Source organism: Varanus komodoensis, unplaced genomic scaffold (genome assembly GCF_004798865.1).
Source record: "Varanus komodoensis strain SLA01 unplaced genomic scaffold, ASM479886v1 scaffold31, whole genome shotgun sequence".
NCBI lineage: Eukaryota > Metazoa > Chordata > Lepidosauria > Squamata > Varanidae > Varanus > Varanus komodoensis.
This window is the reverse complement of record NW_025335780.1, coordinates 7,679,797-7,699,883: the sequence shown is the minus strand read 5'-3', so window position 1 is coordinate 7,699,883 and position 20,087 is coordinate 7,679,797. Positions and strand designations below refer to the sequence as shown.

The following is a 20,087-nucleotide window of genomic DNA, read 5'->3' as shown; positions in this document are numbered from 1 at the left end:
AGAAAACAACCATCAATATTCCAGTAGGCATGTCGCCTGTTCAACTATGATACCCAGCAATCAATAATTTCTTTGGCACTTCAACTTGCAGCATAAGCTGACACACGTACAGGCAAAAATTTTGCCGCGAGAAAACAAACAAGGGAGGACTGTTTTCTTTATGTCAGCTTCCCACAGGCACCTGGCTCACCTTTGTTGGTAACTGAACACTGCAATTTCACCGTGGAGACAAATATGAAACTGAAGAAGTGCAAAAGCACAAAAAGCTACCTTACGTCGAGTCAGATTAAGATTGTCTAACTCAGTGAGGTCAACATGGCCTGGCACCGCTTCTCTAGGGTTCTAAGAAGGACCTCACAGCCCTACCTGGATCAAACCTGTGCCCCTTTGCAACGCATCGGCTCTTCCAACAGTCACTCACCATAAAAAGCAGCTTTGCTGCTACTCCAACCTCATATTGAGCAAGAGAATTCAACTAAATTAAACATGAATGAGTGGCTTGAAATCTGCTAGTTGTTCTTTGACTGAGAATGGTACAGTGCCTGCACTCCATGTTGAGCTTTTAGGAGGAGGAGGAGGAGGAGGAGGAGGAGGAGAATCAAGGCTTCTTCAGAGCAAAGAACAACTGATTTCAATGAAAGAGCGACTCCTTCAGTGATGCGTGGGTGAAAGGAATGAGGGATGTTGCTAGGTAGCCAGTCCTCGTGGCTCCTGGCTTAGACATGCTTTGAATCCTAGAGATGAGTAAGACCTGACTATTCAGTGCTAAATGTTTCTCATCTGCATTGCTAATTCCTGTCTGTATTCTACTGGCTGGATATGGGATACAAAGGTCAGCTGCTCAGGAAGGAGAAATAAATCAGATTATTTTGGAAATCTCTCAGCTAGCTTCCATCATGTAAGAAAATGGGATGTTCCATTGAGCACACAAGTCAGAAACGTAGCCTGCAGTTCAAGGCATTTTTACCATTCCTCCCCACCCCACATGAAGCCATCTATATACATGGGAGAGCATGCAAAACACATTAATCCCCTTGGGAATTCTGGCAATGCAAAGTGCATAAAATTCTCGTGGGTCTTATGGACAATCCAGCAGAGCAGTAGGTTGTGTCTCTTCTCCACTTTCTTCCCCACTTGGTTCCCTGGTAGTATCACAGAAAACACGGAAGGAACATTGAGGAAGCAGGATGCGAGAGGCTGAAATGCAGCTCCGTCGGCTGCTGTGAACCGCTTCCTCACCTGACGCTTCTGTGGATTCCGGCAGAGCAATCCTGCCCTCCAAGAATCAGCAGAATACTGGATGGGGAACCTGGAGTGGGAGCCCAGCCCAAGGCAACCTGGTACCTTCTTCTGCCAATGGACATTGGCTCTTTTGCCGCTCTGGCCAGGAGACCCTTGTAATTTCCAACCTGATCATCGCTTCGCATGTCATTTGGATTCAGGTGACGCGTTAAGACTGGTGGATTGTTTTGACGCTACAGCAAGCCATGGCCAACTGGGGTGGTTCACAAACCATCCCAAGGTGGATAATACACCACCCCATGGGAACAGTGCTGAGTTCAGAGAACATTTCACCCACCACGGCTTCAGCCCTGTGAGTTGTTTCATTCAAAGCTACAAAAGCTGTGCATTAAGAGAGACGCTTTAGAATGCACAGGGTGAGTTTAATGCAATCAGTTAAGCACTTCCTGCCAGGGGGTCAAGAATGCTGCAAGAACAATGTGCATGAGCAAAGCAACCCTCTGGCCACTAGACAGCGTCTGGAACACCACAGGATAGGCAGAGCCACAGGCATCATGGAAGAGATGCAATTGTCCGACCGTCCCCTTTCCACCCTTCCCTATCTTTTCTGAGCTTGCTGCTGTGACCTCAGAAAGAGGGGCAGCTCAAGAGATTACCACGGCAGCTGGGAACAGGAGAGGGGAAGAGCCAATCCCTTCCATCACATGGACAACAAGGCTGCCTTTGTTTTTCCCTAATGTTCCCGTTGCTGATAAACCGCTTACTCCATTGCTGCTGCCCTGTTCTTCCTTTTGCCCTTGCAGCAGCTTCCTTCCACCGCAACCCATCTGCCAAAGACGGATCGCATCTGACACTGGCGAGAAGCTATGCGTACCCTCGCTGTGTGACTCTGGCGCACTGTTGGCATTGCATACAACACCGAGGTTACTCTCTCGAGACTCACCTGCACTGCTGAAATCCCAGTCTCTGCTATGCTTCTCCTTGCTTCTTTAGACTGAACTGAGTCATAGCTGCCATGATGCTCCGATTTAGAAGCCAGATGATTAACATCCACAGCTTTGCTTGCAGGAGAGCTATTCTCCGCAGCGTGATGCTTCATTCCATCCTTGTCATCCACGCTGTGTAGATCACTTGTGGACTGGCTCTGTCCACCTTCTGGCTTGGAAAATGAATTGCTGATGAAGGTAAGTTGAGTTCTCTTGGACACATCAATTTCTCCATTATATTTGGGAGCATCATCCATCTAGGAGAAGTGGATAGTTTTAAAAGACACATGTTCAAAATTAATGTCAACACAAATTACAGTAAATGCTTACGCTACTAATCCTCCTGCTGATTACACAATGCTTTGACATCTATGCAGGAGAAGGTGAATGTTCTTGCATGCATTAGCATTCACACAAGCAGTAAAGAAGATGAAAGTGTTTACCGTATGTGACCTGGGAAGTGTTGAGATTCCTCTTGAATGGAGACCAAAGGGCCTTGGAGTAACCACAGAGGTTAACTTGGCAGTATTGCTTCTCTGGTAGCTTCTTGGGAGAGAAGCTGAAACCTGAGCCGACCCAGTTTGTGAATGGTAAGCCAACAAAGGAGGTGTGCTCTTGACTTCTGTCATGCTCTTAGCCGGAATTTGAGTTTCAGTCCTTGCACAGTTCTCTGCTTTTCCATCACTCTCTTCGCTATTTTCTTCACTCTTCTTCATGTAGTGAACAGGATTATTTTCAACAGGGTAACTTCTTGAGGATATGATGGGCACGTTCTCGTCACTAAACACGTCGTCACTGGAGGAATACCTTTGGCTGCGTTCCACAGGCAGCTGACTGGTGCTATAGAAGCTTTGATCTCTGTTCTCCCTAGGGACAAAAGTAAAAACAGACACCGATGACCTAAGGGACAGGTGGCTTTCAGTCACCACTCTGCTATTACATGAATTCTATTGTGAAGGCAGAACAATTTAAAAGAAGTATAGCTACTAGACAAGACTGATGTATGCACTCCGAAAAGAACTTGCATCCCTTTCTCTTCCCACCAACTCTGTACACAGAATTTTAGGATGCTAAACAATCCCATAAATTAATAATTTTTCTTGGGTAAGTTTGAGAAGGCATCTCCTATGGCTAGATGCCTGATTTAATGGTGATTATCCGTTGTGGTTCATTGAAGTCTTTTCAAATTGAACAGAAACATTGGTATAGGTATCAGCCTTAAGAGTCTATGCTATCAAATACTATATAGTGAATGTTCTTCATTCACTGTATCTTAAGAACACATTCATTTGTTCATGATTCCACTGGAACACAATGGATTCAGGAGAAGGCTATGCTTCTGAACAGGACAAGAAAACTGGTTATAGATAAGCAAGACTCTATCATTCATTGTTTAAAAGACTGAATCTTTTGAACTAAAGTACTGAACAGAGAGCCCAAATGCCGTTATCCCTCCCACCCTCACTTAGAAGTCACAACACAATCAACAAATCTTAGTTTCAAAAATGACATTTAGGATGTGAGTGCAAATTAAACGAACTCTTCTACACAGTTTAGAGACTAGAAATATAGCTAAGTTGAAAATTAACCCAGTCAAGATTGTCCGTAATTTGAGCTTTACGTTACAGTGCTGTATGCTGTTTACTGACATTACCTGTCTTGCTGCATTTCTCTCAAAGATTTGGTACGTCTTCCAGTACTCTCAGAAGCTCTCCGCTCAATTTCTTCTCTCTCCTCCTTTTTCTTTTGCAAATCAAAATTATAACTCTTGCGCTTGCTTTTCCATTTTGCCAGATCCTAAACAGAAAGGACACAAAATGGCACCGTGCTTTCTGCAGCCCTTGGCAAAGGAGCCTCCCCGGCAAATGCTCAAGTATCTCATTATCTATCCAAGACTGCTCATTCTGACTGGATGCTCAGGTGTCCTACTTTCACTTTGCAGGTTTAGTGTTCCTACATTCTCAAATATCTTCCTGCACAATTGCCTTCACGCAATGTGGGCAGTGCCTTGGATGGAATCTAATGCTTCCAATTAAAAAGATTTTACTAGTATACTCATCTTAAGAAAAAAAAATCAATCATAGCATAATTATTTATCCTAACCTTTCACGACAATTCTTCATGGTGTTTTAATGTTAAAGATACTTCTGCTCAAATGAAACAAGAACAGAAACTGACTTGACAAACCAACTTCCTCTTGAGGAAGGACTAGTATTCTAGGTGTTGTTTCAATTATTCTTGGCAGGTAAAAGAATAATTTGAGCTGGCACAACCCAACGTGCATCTACCTAAGACATCCAAGATGAAGAGGGAACAGGCATCTCTTGAAAAATCTTTCAAGGATAGGAGAGAATATACTCGGAGGAGGGCCTTCTCTTCTGTGGCACCCCAGCTATGGAATGCGCTCCCCAGAGAGGTCCACCTGGCACCAATGTTATATGCCTTTCAGTGCCAGGTCTACTCGTTTTTATTTTCCTGTAATTTTAATGTTAATATTTTAACTATGTTTTATGCTCAGTCATGGATTATTATGGGTTTATATGTATTTATTGGGTGTTCGGTTTGTAAGCCATCCAGAGGCATGCAACATAATTGGACGGGATTAAAAATACCAAACAAACAAATAAAAATCTGACAGAAGGCACTGGATCCCCCTATCAGCAATGATAGTCCCATGTTCCCAATTGCATCCTTCTTCCATTCACCTCTGGTCCAGGACAAAAGAAGCAGAGAGAAAAAATCCTGAGATGAAACACAGCAATTTGCCTCTTCTCCCCAAGGCAGCGGTCCAGTCTGGCCTAGCCCTGTGCTGCCCTGAACCCTCAAGGATGGAGCGAAGATAAACTTTTTCCTCCCTGTTACCACTATTAAAATAAAAGGGCCAGATGTGGATCTGTGGAAGCCTGGTTATACAGGAGTCTAAAGCTGCTAGCGTATAGCACTAGGAATAATCGCACTTAAGCAGTCAAAATAAATAAATGAAATGGGTCTCACCTGTTCTGCTCACCTGAAGGCAGAAGGTTAAAAGAAAACACAGAGTTCAAGCCCCCGTTTATCCCTCATTTGGTAAACTGGCAGTACGAAAGCAAGAATACATGGGTTTTAAATTATTCTTTCCCAAGACAAGTTCGGAGAATTCAGGTAAAAGAACACTCTGGGACAAATCTGTGGACATAGGAGGTGCTCAGCACTTCTGCCTACCTGCCCGTTGGGTTGGGCCAGCTCAAGTGATGCTTTTACCTGCCAACCATAACTGAAGCAGCACCTAGAATACTAGTCCTTATACAACAGGAACCTTCCCGCAATCTCCTGCACTGGGCTTGTGTTATCTCAGCCATCAGATTCAGGGTCTTTGGCCGAGCAAAACTACAAGTTACCTTGGTGAACAAAGTGATGAGAGCAACATGGTGGCATTCCTTCTCTACTTGCCTAAGCATCCAACAAGCATAAATATTTTCCAAAAATGGAAACTGTCTTAAGCAGACCCTCCAAATTTACGCTGACTGGTTAACTTTTTATTACAGGAACTAGTATTTGACTTTGCTTTAAGGCTGCTGGCTCTTCCCTTCACTGGATGAGTTCAAGGCATCCAGTCAATGAAGTTGTTCAAGAGGTGCTCCCTTCTGGCTTTCCCCACTTTATTGAGGACAAGTCAACTGGAACAGTTGCTTTTTCTGCCACCCACATAACCACATGACATCCTGAATCAAAGTATTTACCTGAGGGACAAAAGAAGGTATGATGGAAGCCTATGCCAAGTCAGAAGTAGGCACTAATAAAGCAGGCAATGGAGGATTTGGGGGTGAAATGCGGTTTTGCTTGCACTGACTAGTTATGATACTGAGAACAGGCGTTGACAATGCACCTGGTAAGTCCAGCTTTTCTTTTAGAAGTGGTGGGTGGGTAGATGTGAAGCAGAACCACCATCCCTTGGCCCCTCCTCCCTGTTCCTTATGCCTCATGAGAATCGCCCTCCACCGTGCTGCTCCTTGTCCCCAAAGCCACAAAGTTGCCATGGAGGCAAATAATTCTGGGAAGGATATTTTTGAGAAATTCAACTGTGGGGAGGAATTATCACCCTCTCCGCTCCAATCCCAGTCCTGAACGGAATGCTCCCTTTTTCCCAGCTACTATTTTTAAAAGGAAAACTGGCCCAGCATAATCAAATGTCAGATGTAGAGGATGGTCTGGGACTAAGATATCCAAGAAATTGTGTGCATTCCTCTTATAAGCAGGAATGTCCAAGTGCTACTATCAACTTTCGAAAAACATATTGCCTTATTTGCATGCTAAGCCAAAATAGAAGACCACAAAAATGTGCAAGCTTTCAAGATCTCCTTGCTCATTTTTGTTGTCCTAATAGAGACAGTATGCTAATATCAAATAAAACACGACTCTCTTTGCTTCTTACCTATTTTAGTTTAGTTTCTTTCTTGCTGTATAATATGCCCAGAGGCACTGCAGAAGACAAACAACTTTAATCTACTCACATTTTGCCATTGCTCGTCTTGTTTTTGTAGCTGATCCCTTATTTTCTGGAGCTCCTCATAACGCAGCTGACGATTTGTTCGCAGCTCCTCTGCACTGACATCGGCCAAGGATTTACTCCTAGAAGCGGACACATTATTTTGAACTTTCAAGCTGCCCATTGCAGAATAATGACTCTTTGGAAAGGAAACTGGCCAATCCAGTATATAAAATAAATAAATAAATCTGTATTAAATCTAGAAAGAGAAAGCTGGGGGTGAGAAACGGGAAATATTGTTGATCCTCTGCCGTTTATATTCAATTCCCAATGGTGATAAGGTAAGAAAATGTTTCGCAAGCCTTTTCAAATTTCTGTGCCAATATTTAAAAGTCTAAAAAGGCCTAAATCTGATGCCAAGAAGCAGGGATCATGGGCCTGGAAATTATTTCATTGAGGAAGTAAATGTTGCTGCATTTGCAGAACATGCTTCTTCCGCAAACTTCTCTCTGTAGCCAGGAGTGCCACTCGCCTGAGATAAGCACCACTGCCCTATCCTAAACAGGAACCAGATTTGGCTCTGGGTTTTTTACCGTAAAGTAACATGCATGAAACTAATAGCAACTGTGGAACAACGGAGGGGCTGCATTCTCCACACACGAGGCATGCAAGCTTCCGAACTCAGATGCAGACGTGCATCCCGTGAACAGGCCTCAGTGCAGTGGCTTTTGCTGCCGGGCACACCCTGCGTTCCACCTGGACAACTGCTCTCAGCCATCTTGATGAAGTGCCACGGACGGGAAGGGAAGGAGGCTGATGAGCTGCCGGCTATGGCATAAGCCCTGGGCCCTGGCCGCCTCCTCTCCCCTGCAGTACACCGCTTTTTCTCCTCTTCAAGCCTGGTTGCCAACTTTGTAGGGCCAAGGGATGCGATTCCTTCGAGCCAGCCTTGTGGCTCTGAATAACCTTATGGCCTCCATGTTTGGAGGCCATAGGAATGCCCCTTGAGATAGTGTTTTCATATCTGAACTTAGACTTTCAAAACTTATCATAATAAACAAAATGCATCATAAGCAACTTTTTTCCAAAATTTATTCTCTGTCCACCCTTCCCCTAGCGATTTTCTCCATTTGGTACCCAGCGGGCCGGACTATAAAACCTAATGTCATCTGATGATGCAGGGAGTTAGGTTAGAATGGCAATCTTAGGAAGTCCGATTAAGCCAAGCAGGATTTGCTATGGGTAAACCTGCTTAGCGTTTATAAAATACTAGTAGCATTAACTACGTCCCAGTTATCCTCTGCCACCTGCCACGACTGGCTTTACTGTACAGAGAAAACTTTAAGAAAGATTTTAAAAAGCTAATGCATGTGTACCTGAAATGAATTTTTTCCAATAAGCTTTTAAAAACGAGTCAGATAGAGAGTTATATATAACAAAGACCTTCCCTCTCAGCTTTGTAACTAATCACTTGGTTAAAGCAATGGAAGGCCTAAACCCATTATATTTACTTATCTTGAAGCAACCGGAATTTTGCCTTAAGCGTGCAATAAGCTTTTATTTTCCTGCTGATTTTGGCAGGACCACTCCTTGTGGATTTATTAGAATACTTATTGCAAGTCTGGTCTATTCCAAAAGCTTTTGCCAAAAAGCCAAAAGAGACTGTAGGGTTAGGAACCCTAAGATGTTCCAAAACACTTCTGCACAGTCTCATCTACAATACAATGTTCTGCTCTTTAAAGGCAACCTGCATGCAAACATTATTCTAAAGCAAATACCAGGCGTACTTGAGCCAGGATTCCACTGTAACCATGCTCTGCATTTTTCCATCATTTAATGTTCGGGGATCCCATCCTATGTGTTTGCAAGTGTATGTCATCTTGCTTTATATTGCCTTCCAAAACTTACGGTGATTATAACCAAATCAAGCAATGAAACTGCAACAGAAAGTGTTGCAGTGCCAGGACAGGCTTTCATTGGGGCTCCATTCAAGCATAAGGGAAAGTGCCTTCCTTCCCTTTTGTAGCTCATGTTATGTTAGATGGGAGCCAGAATAGCAGCCATAAATGGCTAGAATTACATATAGGTAAATACTGAATTATTGCTATTCTAATAGCTGAATCTTCTGGACCCAATTACAACAGTCTTAAGTCTAGTTATCTCCAGTGACACTCAGTTTCATGGCCAACCACTCACCTAAGATCAATTTGGCCCACCAAGGATCCCAATATGGTCGAGACTTCATCTTCCTTACCCCAACCACAAATCATTGAGTGGTTTCCTAGCTTTTCTGCAGTTGATTTTCCCCCTTTCTAAAAGGGTATGTATTTCCTAAGGGTTACTTACTGGTAGTTAAGAGAGCTAAAACTGACATGCATTGGCATTATAGCTCTTCATAACACTGGACTGTGGCCCAGGAGCTTACAAAAACGGAAAAGTTCCAAGATGGAATTTGCCCTTTGGTCTGAAAGAGAGACTGCATCCTTGTTCTTATGCAAAAATGAGTGGAGGAGCTGAGACACAAATTTGTGTTGCCAGTGGGACTGCTTTTTTGTATAACCACCGCTGTAATCTACCTTTGCAATCCATGTCGCAGGATTTCCACTATTTCAGAAGTTCCTTGGAACTGGCAAAAGTCAGCAAGGAAAAACTATCATTAAAAACCGCCCCACTTCAGTCTGTATTCCAAGTGGCTCTCCTGCATTACCAACTGCAACAAATGTTAATATTGCTCACTCCTGTAAGTCAGAATGGTCCCCTTGATCAAGGAAAGCGAGCCCGAAGACCTGAAAAGGGAACTGGTCTGGATAGCAACTTGTAGCTGAAAAACTATATCGTTGTAGCTACATCGAGCTACTATATTACATTATGTACCCTGTTTTGAAACACGTATTATTAGTTCCTCAAGATGGCTGGTCATCAGCCTCTCTAGCAGGCAGTAACTGGCTTTCACCAGCATCCATCTGGTGCAAAGCTGAGAATGCAGAAGCAGAATTCTAGCATGCTGTTTGGATGGCGCCACATGCAAGGCTCCTAGCGATGGAACATCAAGAAGCCAGACAACAGCGGCCCATTTCACTTCTCTTGCCATACGTGCAGCCCTTCTGCCATTCAGAGCTTTCCCAAACGAACCGCTAAAATGGCTATACGAACCGGTCAGCATGCGCCAGCTGTGCCCGAGAGGTAAAGCGGCATGCGCACGTGCACAAGCCTTCCGCCTGCATTTTAATGCAGATGCATTGACCAGATGGACCAACGGCTGCATATTTTAGGATGCTTACGTTCCGCCATGCTTTGACCATCAGACTTACCCATGCTCATCAGAAAGCTTTTGAAACAGCCTGAGAAAATCAGAAAACCAAAACAGACCCATATTACCCATAGTATTTTCCCCATATGTAGATATGACAACATTATGTTCAATACACCAATGAAAACAATGAATAAACTTCAAAAGGAACATGAGCATGAAATCCTATGACCATCTGAGAACTGAAATATTCGACTGAACTTTATGAGAACAATTTGAATTCTGAAATGTAAACCTCCACACATGTGGTAACTTACGCCAATATGCTTCTTTGTAGTTTGGTATGGAGCAGAATACGCATACTCGCCCTTAAATTAACATTGCAAATACTAATATGAAGGGTTTCACACACACTTAAGTATAGGTTTTATGCATTTAATATATTGGTGAATACAAAGCAGGTATCAGAAGCTTAACACATTAATTGCAGCTTTAAGTATAACTTGTATTTAGTACTGGTTTCTATAATGATCTTACAGAACTCTCAGGAATAGGCACAGGATAAAATTTTAGGGTAACCATCCAGTCCTTTGCGTTACTTACAATGGATAGTGCTTTCTGCATACAGGAGAGAAGTCACTGAGTGATAAACTACAAGTAGCAGAATTCCACATGCAAGAAGGGAGGAATCAAGGATTTGGGTGACTGAAATGTTTAATTCCAATTATTTCTTTAATTGTGTTAAGCTTAAGCACATGATCAACTTGCATCTACTTATTTTTCAATGATACATGCAAAATTGGTGCTTCGGAACAAGTGAAAAGCATATGATGTTTGTTGAAAGACTTAATGAATGATCCAACTAGAATGAAATGGATGAGGATAGTTCAAAATGAGAAACACTTTACCAGATGAACATAAGAAACCTCATTAAGATTGACCAAGGTTTGTCTCTCCCTGAAGACAGCTCTATGCTCACTAGAGTCCAAACTTCTTCTGAAAAGGTTGTAAAATCCTCCCACATAAAGGCTAGATTTCAGTGGCTGGATTGGGACAGAGTTACCATTAATATTTTAGTTGGAAACAGATATATGAATATATATCACAGTGCTCACAGCCTCTGGGATAGATGAGGCCAAAAAAAGCAGTTAATGGAAATGTCATTGCCTCTTTACTCTCAAGCACATGAGTCCCCCAAATATTTTGAGGAAGGAATTTAGAAACAAGGCTGTAAACTTCCAGAAAATGTTTGGGTTTCAAAAACAAGAGGGAAATTGTGCCCTATTAACTAGCAGCAAGAACGCAACTTCCAGAAAGTCTTAATAGGTCAATGATATGATCGTGGGATTGAAGAGGTAAGAGGAGCACTAACTGGGGACAGATTTTACTGGAAAGATCCAGTCCAAAGGGCTGCACAGTTCAATTCCAACTCTCTCCATGCCAGTTAAGCTGCCTTTGCTCTGCTGATGTGCAATTGTGGCTAGAAAAAAGAGGGATGTGCTCCAAAACGGGCATGAAACTAGTGTGTACACAGGCAATCTCTTCTGATGACACAGTCATTGACTGCAGAGAAAGCAGACAACCAGGGAAGCCAATCACACACCCCTGTTCCCCCACCTCATCCATTCGTGTAGTTTCCAACAGCGCATTTAAGAAGCTTTATACGTCCACAAGAATATTTTAGAAAAGGACTTAAAGTTGATTAATGAAAACCAATGTTTTATTTCCATTTAACCATGCTCATCAAAATATGTCTGTTTCCAAGAATGTCCACACACAGATACCAACAAGTTCCAGCCATCTGGTATCTGTCACCTGAAGGAATTTCCATTACTAGTCCTTTATAAGAAGGAAATTGTATAATCTTGGAAGTTGTATTAGTCCAGTGGTCAAAATAGTCCAGGGAATGTAGTATGAAATTCGTAGTGTTGATGGGTTTGATAATCAACACAAGAACTTATGAGACTATACACAAGACACAAACAAGTTGAAGCTTCACGTCAAGATGCATGCATGGGTGAAAGCAAGATGCCACTTCTCTTCATTACAAGCCTTACTTAGGAATATTCTGATGCAAGCACAATCCATGCATAGCTTCAAGCTGACCTTTCAACCATTTGGCGTTTCTTGTGTCGGATTTTGCTGGCTTCCCTGATTGCCTCCCATTTTTCCATATCGTCTTTGCTGCACGGTCCAGGAGAGAAGCTAACTGGCTGCACATGGACTCCTACGTTAAGCAGCTCAATCTTGCGAGTCAGCATGTCATCTTTCTTTTCTCGTGAAGATGGAGATAAAATCTTCCCACCACTTTCTTTCTCTGCCTTGGTGGTTTTCTCAAGCAAGCAAAGAAATTTGGCTTGGATTTCTGGTGGGAGACTCCAAGGATCCGGAAAGAGAGCAGGCTGATATCTATCTGGGGCTCCTGATAATGGCACTTCTTTTTTCCATAGCTGAGCTTTACGAACAGTCAAATCATCTTTTTCTAAATCTGGAATTGCAGAGTCACCATTTCTGGGCTGGAGAACTATCTCCCCCTCTAAGCGAGGGCCTTCTTTGCAGCTCTTTCTGAGATACTCAAAATCTTGAAGCATCACTGGATTCGTGTGGAAAGCACCCGTCTTACGGACAAATAAATCATCGTTTTCCAAGTCTGGATAAAAGTCTCCATTTTCATTGTTTGTTTGGTCACTTCCAAGCCTAAAATAATTCTTTGTTCTGCATGTTACAAGCCTGGGCCCAGAGGCCGGATCAGTCTTGGTTCTAGTTTCAGAGGACAGGAAACCATCTGAATATTTTTGCAGTGCCCGGAGAAACAAAAACTGACTGAGATAAAAAAAAAAAAACATACACACACAAAAATAAGAGTTGTGTTAACCAGAAGATATGAAGACCTAGTTCTCATTGAGATAATACATTTGTTTCTGGGCTCTGCTACTGCAGTCATTCGGTGGGAGCAAAATTTCTTCCTACCTATGTTCACATTAGGAGATAGTACGTGAGGTGAAAGGCAAAGGCAAACCCCCTTTTCCCTGACGTACAAGGGTATTTGTGTGCAGATAAACGAGTCTTTTAAAAGTACTTTAAGGAGCATTCACGCAGGTCCACCCCCAGTTGCGCTCTGAAGTGGTATGACCCGAGAGATGCCTGCCATCTCAGTGAGAACTTGACCTGAACCATGGACCCAAAGGATGCATAAATTCTGCCACAGAAAAGCACACACACTGCAACACTGAACTGCAGCAGGTGGGGACAACATCTGTACTCCAGAATAGCGGGAAAGCATGCCAGTCGCTGCAAAAGACAGGAGAGCATGGACTAGCACACAAAAAAATCCATTTGACTTTAGTAATATGAATTCAGTGGAATAACAGAGACGTATGACATAAAAAGTTAAAGGCACTTTCCCAGATTAACTTTGCATTTTAATTTTAGCAAGCAGCATTTTCCTCGACACACAGGATAGTACGATTCATGCAGTTGTAGCAACCTTGGCAAATCGGACGAACAACTACTTTTATCTTCTGCAGCTTGTGATAATGGTTTTGCGGTAGATTCGGCTGCTTGTTTAAGGTAGTGTGGGCCTTCGCAGCCACTGTTATCCAAGCTACCCGTGAAGATATTGATTGGCTGGATTCTTGCAACATCATCTTCAGAATCTGTGCTTTTACTGCACAGTAGCACGTAAGTGGAGAAGGGAAAAAAACAAGGAATATGTAAGTTCTGGCACCTAATAGCGTGCAGTAATCTAGTCCAATAAATAGCTTAAAATAACTGTCGTACGAAGAGATCAACACAGCATAGAAAAATTATTCCAGTTCCAAGGGAAGAGTCAATGAAGGTTTTTACTCCCTATCTCCCACCATGCTGCCATCAAAATAGTGCACTGATTTGAGCCAGTTAAAAATCTATGTTAAAAAGTACCGGTTGGGTTGGGAAAGATCATGCACAGTGACAAACCTGAATCCTTGAATCTCCTTATACCATTGTTTGGAAAAAGATATCCTCTCTGCTTTCTTCCAGTGCAACGCTTCCCCAGGAGCCCAAGACTTAGGAAGAAACTTATGGGAGGAATCTTTTATGTTTGAGGTCGCAGCTTTTATTTTGCGAACATAAAGGTCATCTATTTCAATGTCTGGAGTGCTCATTTCCTCCTCCTCCTCCTCCTCAAAATAGCTGGAGAAGTCTGAAAGAATGTTAGTTGCTGACTGGCGTTCCATCATTTGCTTCGTAGTCCTTCTTTGGTTACTGCACAAAACATCCAGTCACATTATACTTTTAGAAAAAACCTGTTGTCAACTACACACCATTACTTTTATCTAAAATGAAGCAAACTTCATGAAGCAAAATTTATTTCCTAAGCAGAAAACATCATAACAAAGTAAGTACACAGTTATTACTGAACATTTGACCAAAATGAAATGTTACGAAGTAAATGCTAACAAGAACGTATGCAGAGAACAATTTTGTGTGCACTGTTTTTAAAAGGTTCTGGCATTAGTGTGCAATATTTACATAAAGATTTTAGTAGCTTAAGGAATGAAGTATCTGCATTTCCTCTATTGGACCTCTGATCGTTTCTTTGAGCACAGGAGGTTAATGGGCAAGGAGGAAGGCATTTTGAGCATCACACAGAGAAATGCTGCTTTGGGACATGAAGAAATCCAGGTGCATCAAGAACCTCTACTTTGCCAGGTCATCCATAACCTTATCAGGCAGTTTTCCTTCCATCAACACAACTGGAGCATAACTCATCATTCTGATAGTTCATCTGTGGGGAAACTAGACAGATGTACAAGTCTACATTCTGCTCTGCTATTCTACTAGAAACTAGAATGAGTTCTTCATTGGCTTGTTGAGATCAGCCAAAATTGAGATAAAGAGGCAGAATGGAATCAATTCAACATTTGACCAGTGCTGTGATGACAACAACACAAGGTACATCTTCTTAAGCTGGAATCCAGGACAGAAAGCGTGCTTTTGTGCACCGGCTCTTGGTATTACAGTGAGGTAGCTTGTTCGTCTTGGGCAATATTTTTAAAAAACACAAAGTAAGTGCTAAGTGATTTATACTCATTTCAAAACAGCATGTGTTGTACATAGATAGAGCCCATTTCCTTTCATACCACTGGTGTCAGGTCAGGATCTACTTTGGATCCTAAGGTGTACTTATCCAAAGGAAATTTCTTTCATCTCTGTTTCCTCTCTTGTCCCCTTCCAAAAGACTGTCTAGAGAGTTGAAGGTGTTCCTGAACAATGTGAGACGGGGCAGTAGGGAAGTGAGAATCTCCTAAAATTTGTTCAACGCAATTTTAGGAAATTATCCTACCTTAGTAGCCATTGGTTCTCTGTCCCTCCCCCATGAGAAAACTTTCTGGATGGTGCAGAAGAGAAAGGAAACTTTCCTTCTCTGAACTTCCTTAGGTTAAAAATTTATCTTAAGATCCAAACCAATGAACAAAGGTTTACTCTCAATTATCCTATTAAAGGGACAGGAAGCAAGATCACAAGCTTCATGGGAGAACAAAGTGCATGCAGTACTTTGATAAACTATGGATCATTTAATTGGCTTTAAACAGAATAAAAGGCATTCAAGACACTTTCTGAAAAATGGAAAGTAGTGTCCTCTCAACTTTAAAATTCTTATTCTGAACCATTGCGTACAATTAATAGAACCTAAAACTTGTGAAATATTTTAACTTCTTAAAAGACAACTTCTTTGCTCTGGTGCACATGGTTGATAGAAGGAAAAGTAAAATCATCAGAATTTGCTGAGGAGACGCAAAAGAGTCCAGCCCTTCAGCCCCCACCCAGCCCAATCCCAGCTTTCCTTCTATGCCTAACTTTAAGCACGGCCTAGCAGTACACACGCATCTGTGTTAACCAAAGTTTGCAAGGGCAAATCTGGTTAGCACTACTGCAAACCTAATGCTAGAGCAAACCATTTCAGAGAAAGGATTTTTTGCAGAGGAAGGAGGAGAAGGTGTCCTCTGGCCACATCAGTTTGCACTTCTGAAGCACTAGCTTAACCCTTGCTGCAATGGGAATATATAACATACATTTAAGTGCCACACAAGTACCTTGACAGCGTTCCATCTGGCTCGATAGGGTCCGGGCTGGCCCAGCTTCTTCTGTTGTCTTCGTTCCTCTCTGTCCTCTTTTTCCTCAAAGGGGTTGGAATGTATGTCGCTGGTTTGGCTTTGCCAGGTAAGAAGCGATTGAATTCTGCAGCAGGCTTGGGCTCAATCAAGGCGACTCGGCGGTGTAACATGTCGTCTTTACGGAGATTGTGCATTCCTGCGTGCATTTCAGAGTCTGTGTCACTTTCACCACCTTTTAATGAAAAGAAAACACAAGAAATCCCCAAGCTGAAATTTCAGCAGCCGGCATTTACGATAATTCCAGCTAGCACTGGCCTGTGGATTCTGAGGGTTTTGTGATGAATGCACAGACATGAAGGTATTTTTAGAAGCTTGCTATGATGCTGCATGAAAATCCAGTTGGGTGAACTTCAGCTTTTATTGTAACACGACATTAATTGCATCATTGCATCATTTTTCTTTTACTTGCACAAGGAAGCCTTAATTTGCAGGCACATGCATCTCCAGGCAAAACGGACAAGGCTAATCTATCACTGGGAATTAATTCCTTCCACTACCAATTATCCACATCTCACCATATACTGTTCCACTGTACCATCCCAAGAACGTGGCAACATTTGATGCAGTAGATCCACTGATTTCAAAATTATGTATGACATGAAGCTGATTCATGCTTTGGAAACTGCACAGTGGTTATAGATGTGTCAGTGCCCAGTAATGTCACAGGGCTAGAGACCCCAAACTTTTTAGACTCTTGAACACATTTGGGAGTTGAGAAAATGCTGAGGGAACCACAAAAAGCATAATTGGTGAATTGCCGCTTTGGCATTCCCATGTCACATCAGTGGATTTTGGGCTTTGTCATATTCTACAAAACCTTTTGTTATACACCATATGGCTTTTAGGACTTTGTCACCTGCATGGTAGTAAATGACGTCTCCACATTTCAGTGCCTGCCTTTTTACAGGGTTCCCCCACCCCACAGATCAAAATATTGCTGTGACATAAAATATCACAAACTCTAACAGTACTGGTCCTTGGGAAGCTTCTATGCCCCATGCAACATTTAAAAAATTCCCATGCTATTTTGAAGAAAGTACAATTGAACTTAGCCTGTTCTGAGTGCCAGGCAGAAGAGCAACTCTTCACCTGAGCAAATGAAAACTAAAATCCATAATTAGGCTGATTATAAATTGAATGGGGAACGATTATTCAGGTGACTTCTGTTAGCTGAAAACTGAAATCCATTGCTATGTGGTTTACAAGCTAATGCGATAGGAATCAGTCAAGCAACAGCCTTCCATGAAGAATATCTGCCACACCAAAGAGAACTGTGTCTCTTTGTAACTGATGCTACAAAATTATGCATGTTTGTTACCAGTTTGTGTTGGTGTTCTGCACCTTTGGTTCAAAACATTGTTCATTGTTTCAGACTGAAACTAAAATGTTTGATGTTTGTAGATTCAGAAATGTTCTTGGTTCGCTGATATGCAAAAAAGAAAAGCTAATGTGTATTTTTAAAAATCTCCTTCACCTCTGTTTTTTTGTGTCTGGGTGATCTGGTATTTTAAACACCTTTTATCAAGATGCAAGAAATAAAAATAGTAACATGAGGCTTTTTGTGACTTGAAACATACCTAGAATTTAGGCTGAGATTGAGAAGATCCCAAATGTGACAGAGTCATATTTTTTAGACTTCTTAAGAGTGTTAAGAATGAATTGTCTAATTCACTTAACTGTTGGTAATGCAAGATAGCTAATCCTTTTTAAAACAGTTTTTTCTGTCATGTTCAGAAGCAAATTTATCTCTCTTTTTTTTAGGTGAATTCTGCTCATTTAGTGATTTATCAGCTTCATGGCATGTAACAAACAGTCAGCATAAATAGATTATAAATATATTTTATGCAAGTGTAATTATATTTGTTGTATTGCCAAATTTGAAACAATGGATGGGAAAACACTAATTTCCTACGATGCAACGGACTGAGGAGCTTGCAACACTTCCAGTATTTGAATAGGTGTCACACAGATGTCATTTTGAAATGGATGCTTGTCTGAATATCTATTCTACTTTTTTGAAGCCTACAATTTATGCTTTGCTACAAATGTATGCAAATTCATGTATGCACATTAAACAAAGAAGAAACTTGTTTTCAAAGTTTTGCAAGAACCCGTGCTGGGAACTTGGTCATAGAGAATATAAATTTTTTCATACTTGTTTGCTTTCTTTGTAATTTATTTTAAAATGGACTGCAAAGTTGCATTACATAAAAATGCATATAATTTCACACTAGAAAAGATGCTTTTATCTTCACATGTGCTAAACAAAATGAATGTCATCTCAATGAAAAATAGCCACTACATATGATCCGTTTAACAAAATCCTTTCCACTTTATTTTGCTGGTGGTAACTTTTGATTGTACTGTCACCAATGAGATTGAAAGTTTTATAATATTCAATCAGTCTGATCCATCAGGGACTTGTAAACACATTTAAGATATAAGATGCTAGCAGGATGAAGTCAGAAGTCAATGCAGGCCAGTGTTATTACACAACAGTGTCCAGATGTTGCTAGAAACCCCACATGGGCATGAAAGCAAGAACCTTCCCTCCTGGTCACCTTGCAACAGAAATTCAGATACGTGCATCTGCTAAACATGGAACTCCCATTTAGCTAGGGTGGCTCCTGGCTGTGGGTCAACAAAAACGAACGAAAGGTGCTTTTTGTGTTGTTGTCAGGGGTTATGCATATTTAGACAGAAAACCCAAACTTCAACTCTCAGCATGCCTCAGCCACATACACAGCATTGAGCCAAATCTTCTGAAAATATCAGGGTTTTCTTCTTCTTCCTTTTTTGCTATTGAGCATTCATAGGCAGTTGGTCAACTGAAACTGTATTTGCACTGCAAGTTGAGGAACACCGCTCACTCCCTTTTACACAAACCAGACTTGAGTCAAAAACACACACGTACGGCCAGATCAAATATGCCAGACCAGTTGAGGTCCACATTTTCATTCTGTCCAAACAGTTTTAAAGATATTTTTACAGATTTCAATATCCTGTATCCTTTTACAGATTTCAATTTCAGCTGCCTGTGCCAGACTTCTATTTGTTTCTGGTGGTGGTGGTGGCGGTGGCTGAACAGTAAGATGCCTGTGCCTCATTCGTGTTGAAGAAATGAATGTGTAACTGAGCTCTGTCACTTTTGAGACAGCAGGTAAGGGGCTAACATGAAGAAATGCTGGCTATTAAAAATGCTCCCTGTATATCCCAGGACATAAGTGTCACCTGTGTGGCTGAAGTCACAGGCTTGCTCTCTTGGTGCAAATTCCATCCTGCAAGGCAAGCTTCCTGTGAGCATCGGACATGAACTAGGCGAAATCAGTGCGCTTAAGGTGCTTCATCAGGGCTGGTTTGGATAAACCAGAGGAATGGAGGAGAAAGCAGCAAGCAGCATTGGTAGTTTTGATTTGTTTGCCTACCATTTTCTTCTTCGTGGGGTGGAGTTCAGTGAACAACCTTACCGTCATTACCAACTGACTACTTTAAACACCTCTGTGCTGTGTGCATGAAGAACAGGAAGGTTCTTATGGTTCTACCTGCAGGTTTTACTCAACAACCTAAGAGATCTTCCCAAACTTCATCTCCTTTGGGTGTTGCTGCATCTTCAGATCAGGCTGGCCCATCAGCCTTTAAATCAAGAAGGAACACCAGTGTTTCTACAGACGTACTTCCATTTGTGGCTTTTTCATCACCTCCAAGATGACTTTCCCTGATGTCAAGCATCAGAGTATCATCCTCCCTTCCCCGGGCTCAGTGTAAGGTTTTCCATTTTCCCTTAGCTTCTCCTCAACTATCTTCATTTCTTTCCTTCCAGTTTCTGCATCTTCTTTTTCTTCTTAATCCACCAACTCCTGGTATCCTCCCATCTCTCAGTTTCTTGGCTCTGGATCATCTTCTCATGGAGTGACCTAGAAGCTGGACACCATGCTGTTCCTCTCCCCTCATGCTGGGAGTATCTCATTCTTGCTCAGTCGAATGGA

The 20,087-nt window shown here is 41.9% G+C and overlaps 2 protein-coding genes across 17 annotated transcripts in view; both read right to left on the bottom strand.

Moving 5' to 3' along the window:
• Positions 1–20,087, bottom strand: part of LMO7 (LIM domain 7) — a 136,469-nt gene that overhangs the window by 34,547 nt on the left and 81,835 nt on the right. For 13 of the 16 annotated variants that reach the window (XM_044437733.1, XM_044437738.1, XM_044437736.1 and 10 more), the window contains 6 exons: positions 16,021–16,273; positions 10,005–10,034; positions 6,719–6,836; positions 3,883–4,025; positions 2,672–3,095; positions 2,186–2,485 (listed from right to left, as the gene is read on the bottom strand). In XM_044437733.1, coding sequence (XP_044293668.1) covers positions 2,186–2,485; positions 2,672–3,095; positions 3,883–4,025; positions 6,719–6,836; positions 10,005–10,034; positions 16,021–16,247 — 1,242 coding nt within the window. In that variant the 5' untranslated portion in view covers positions 16,248–16,273. Of the gene's footprint in view, positions 1–2,185; positions 2,486–2,671; positions 3,096–3,882; positions 4,026–6,718; positions 6,953–10,004; positions 10,035–16,020; positions 16,274–20,087 lie in introns of those variants that run through there. The other 3 variants (XM_044437735.1, XM_044437749.1, XM_044437747.1) reach the window with 2 other exon arrangements.
• Positions 10,041–16,013, bottom strand: LOC123027212 (LIM domain only protein 7-like). Its single transcript, XM_044437751.1, has one exon. It carries the CDS (start codon positions 12,787–12,789, stop codon positions 12,040–12,042), a length of 750 nt encoding a protein of 249 aa, XP_044293686.1. The 5' UTR covers positions 12,790–16,013; the 3' UTR covers positions 10,041–12,039.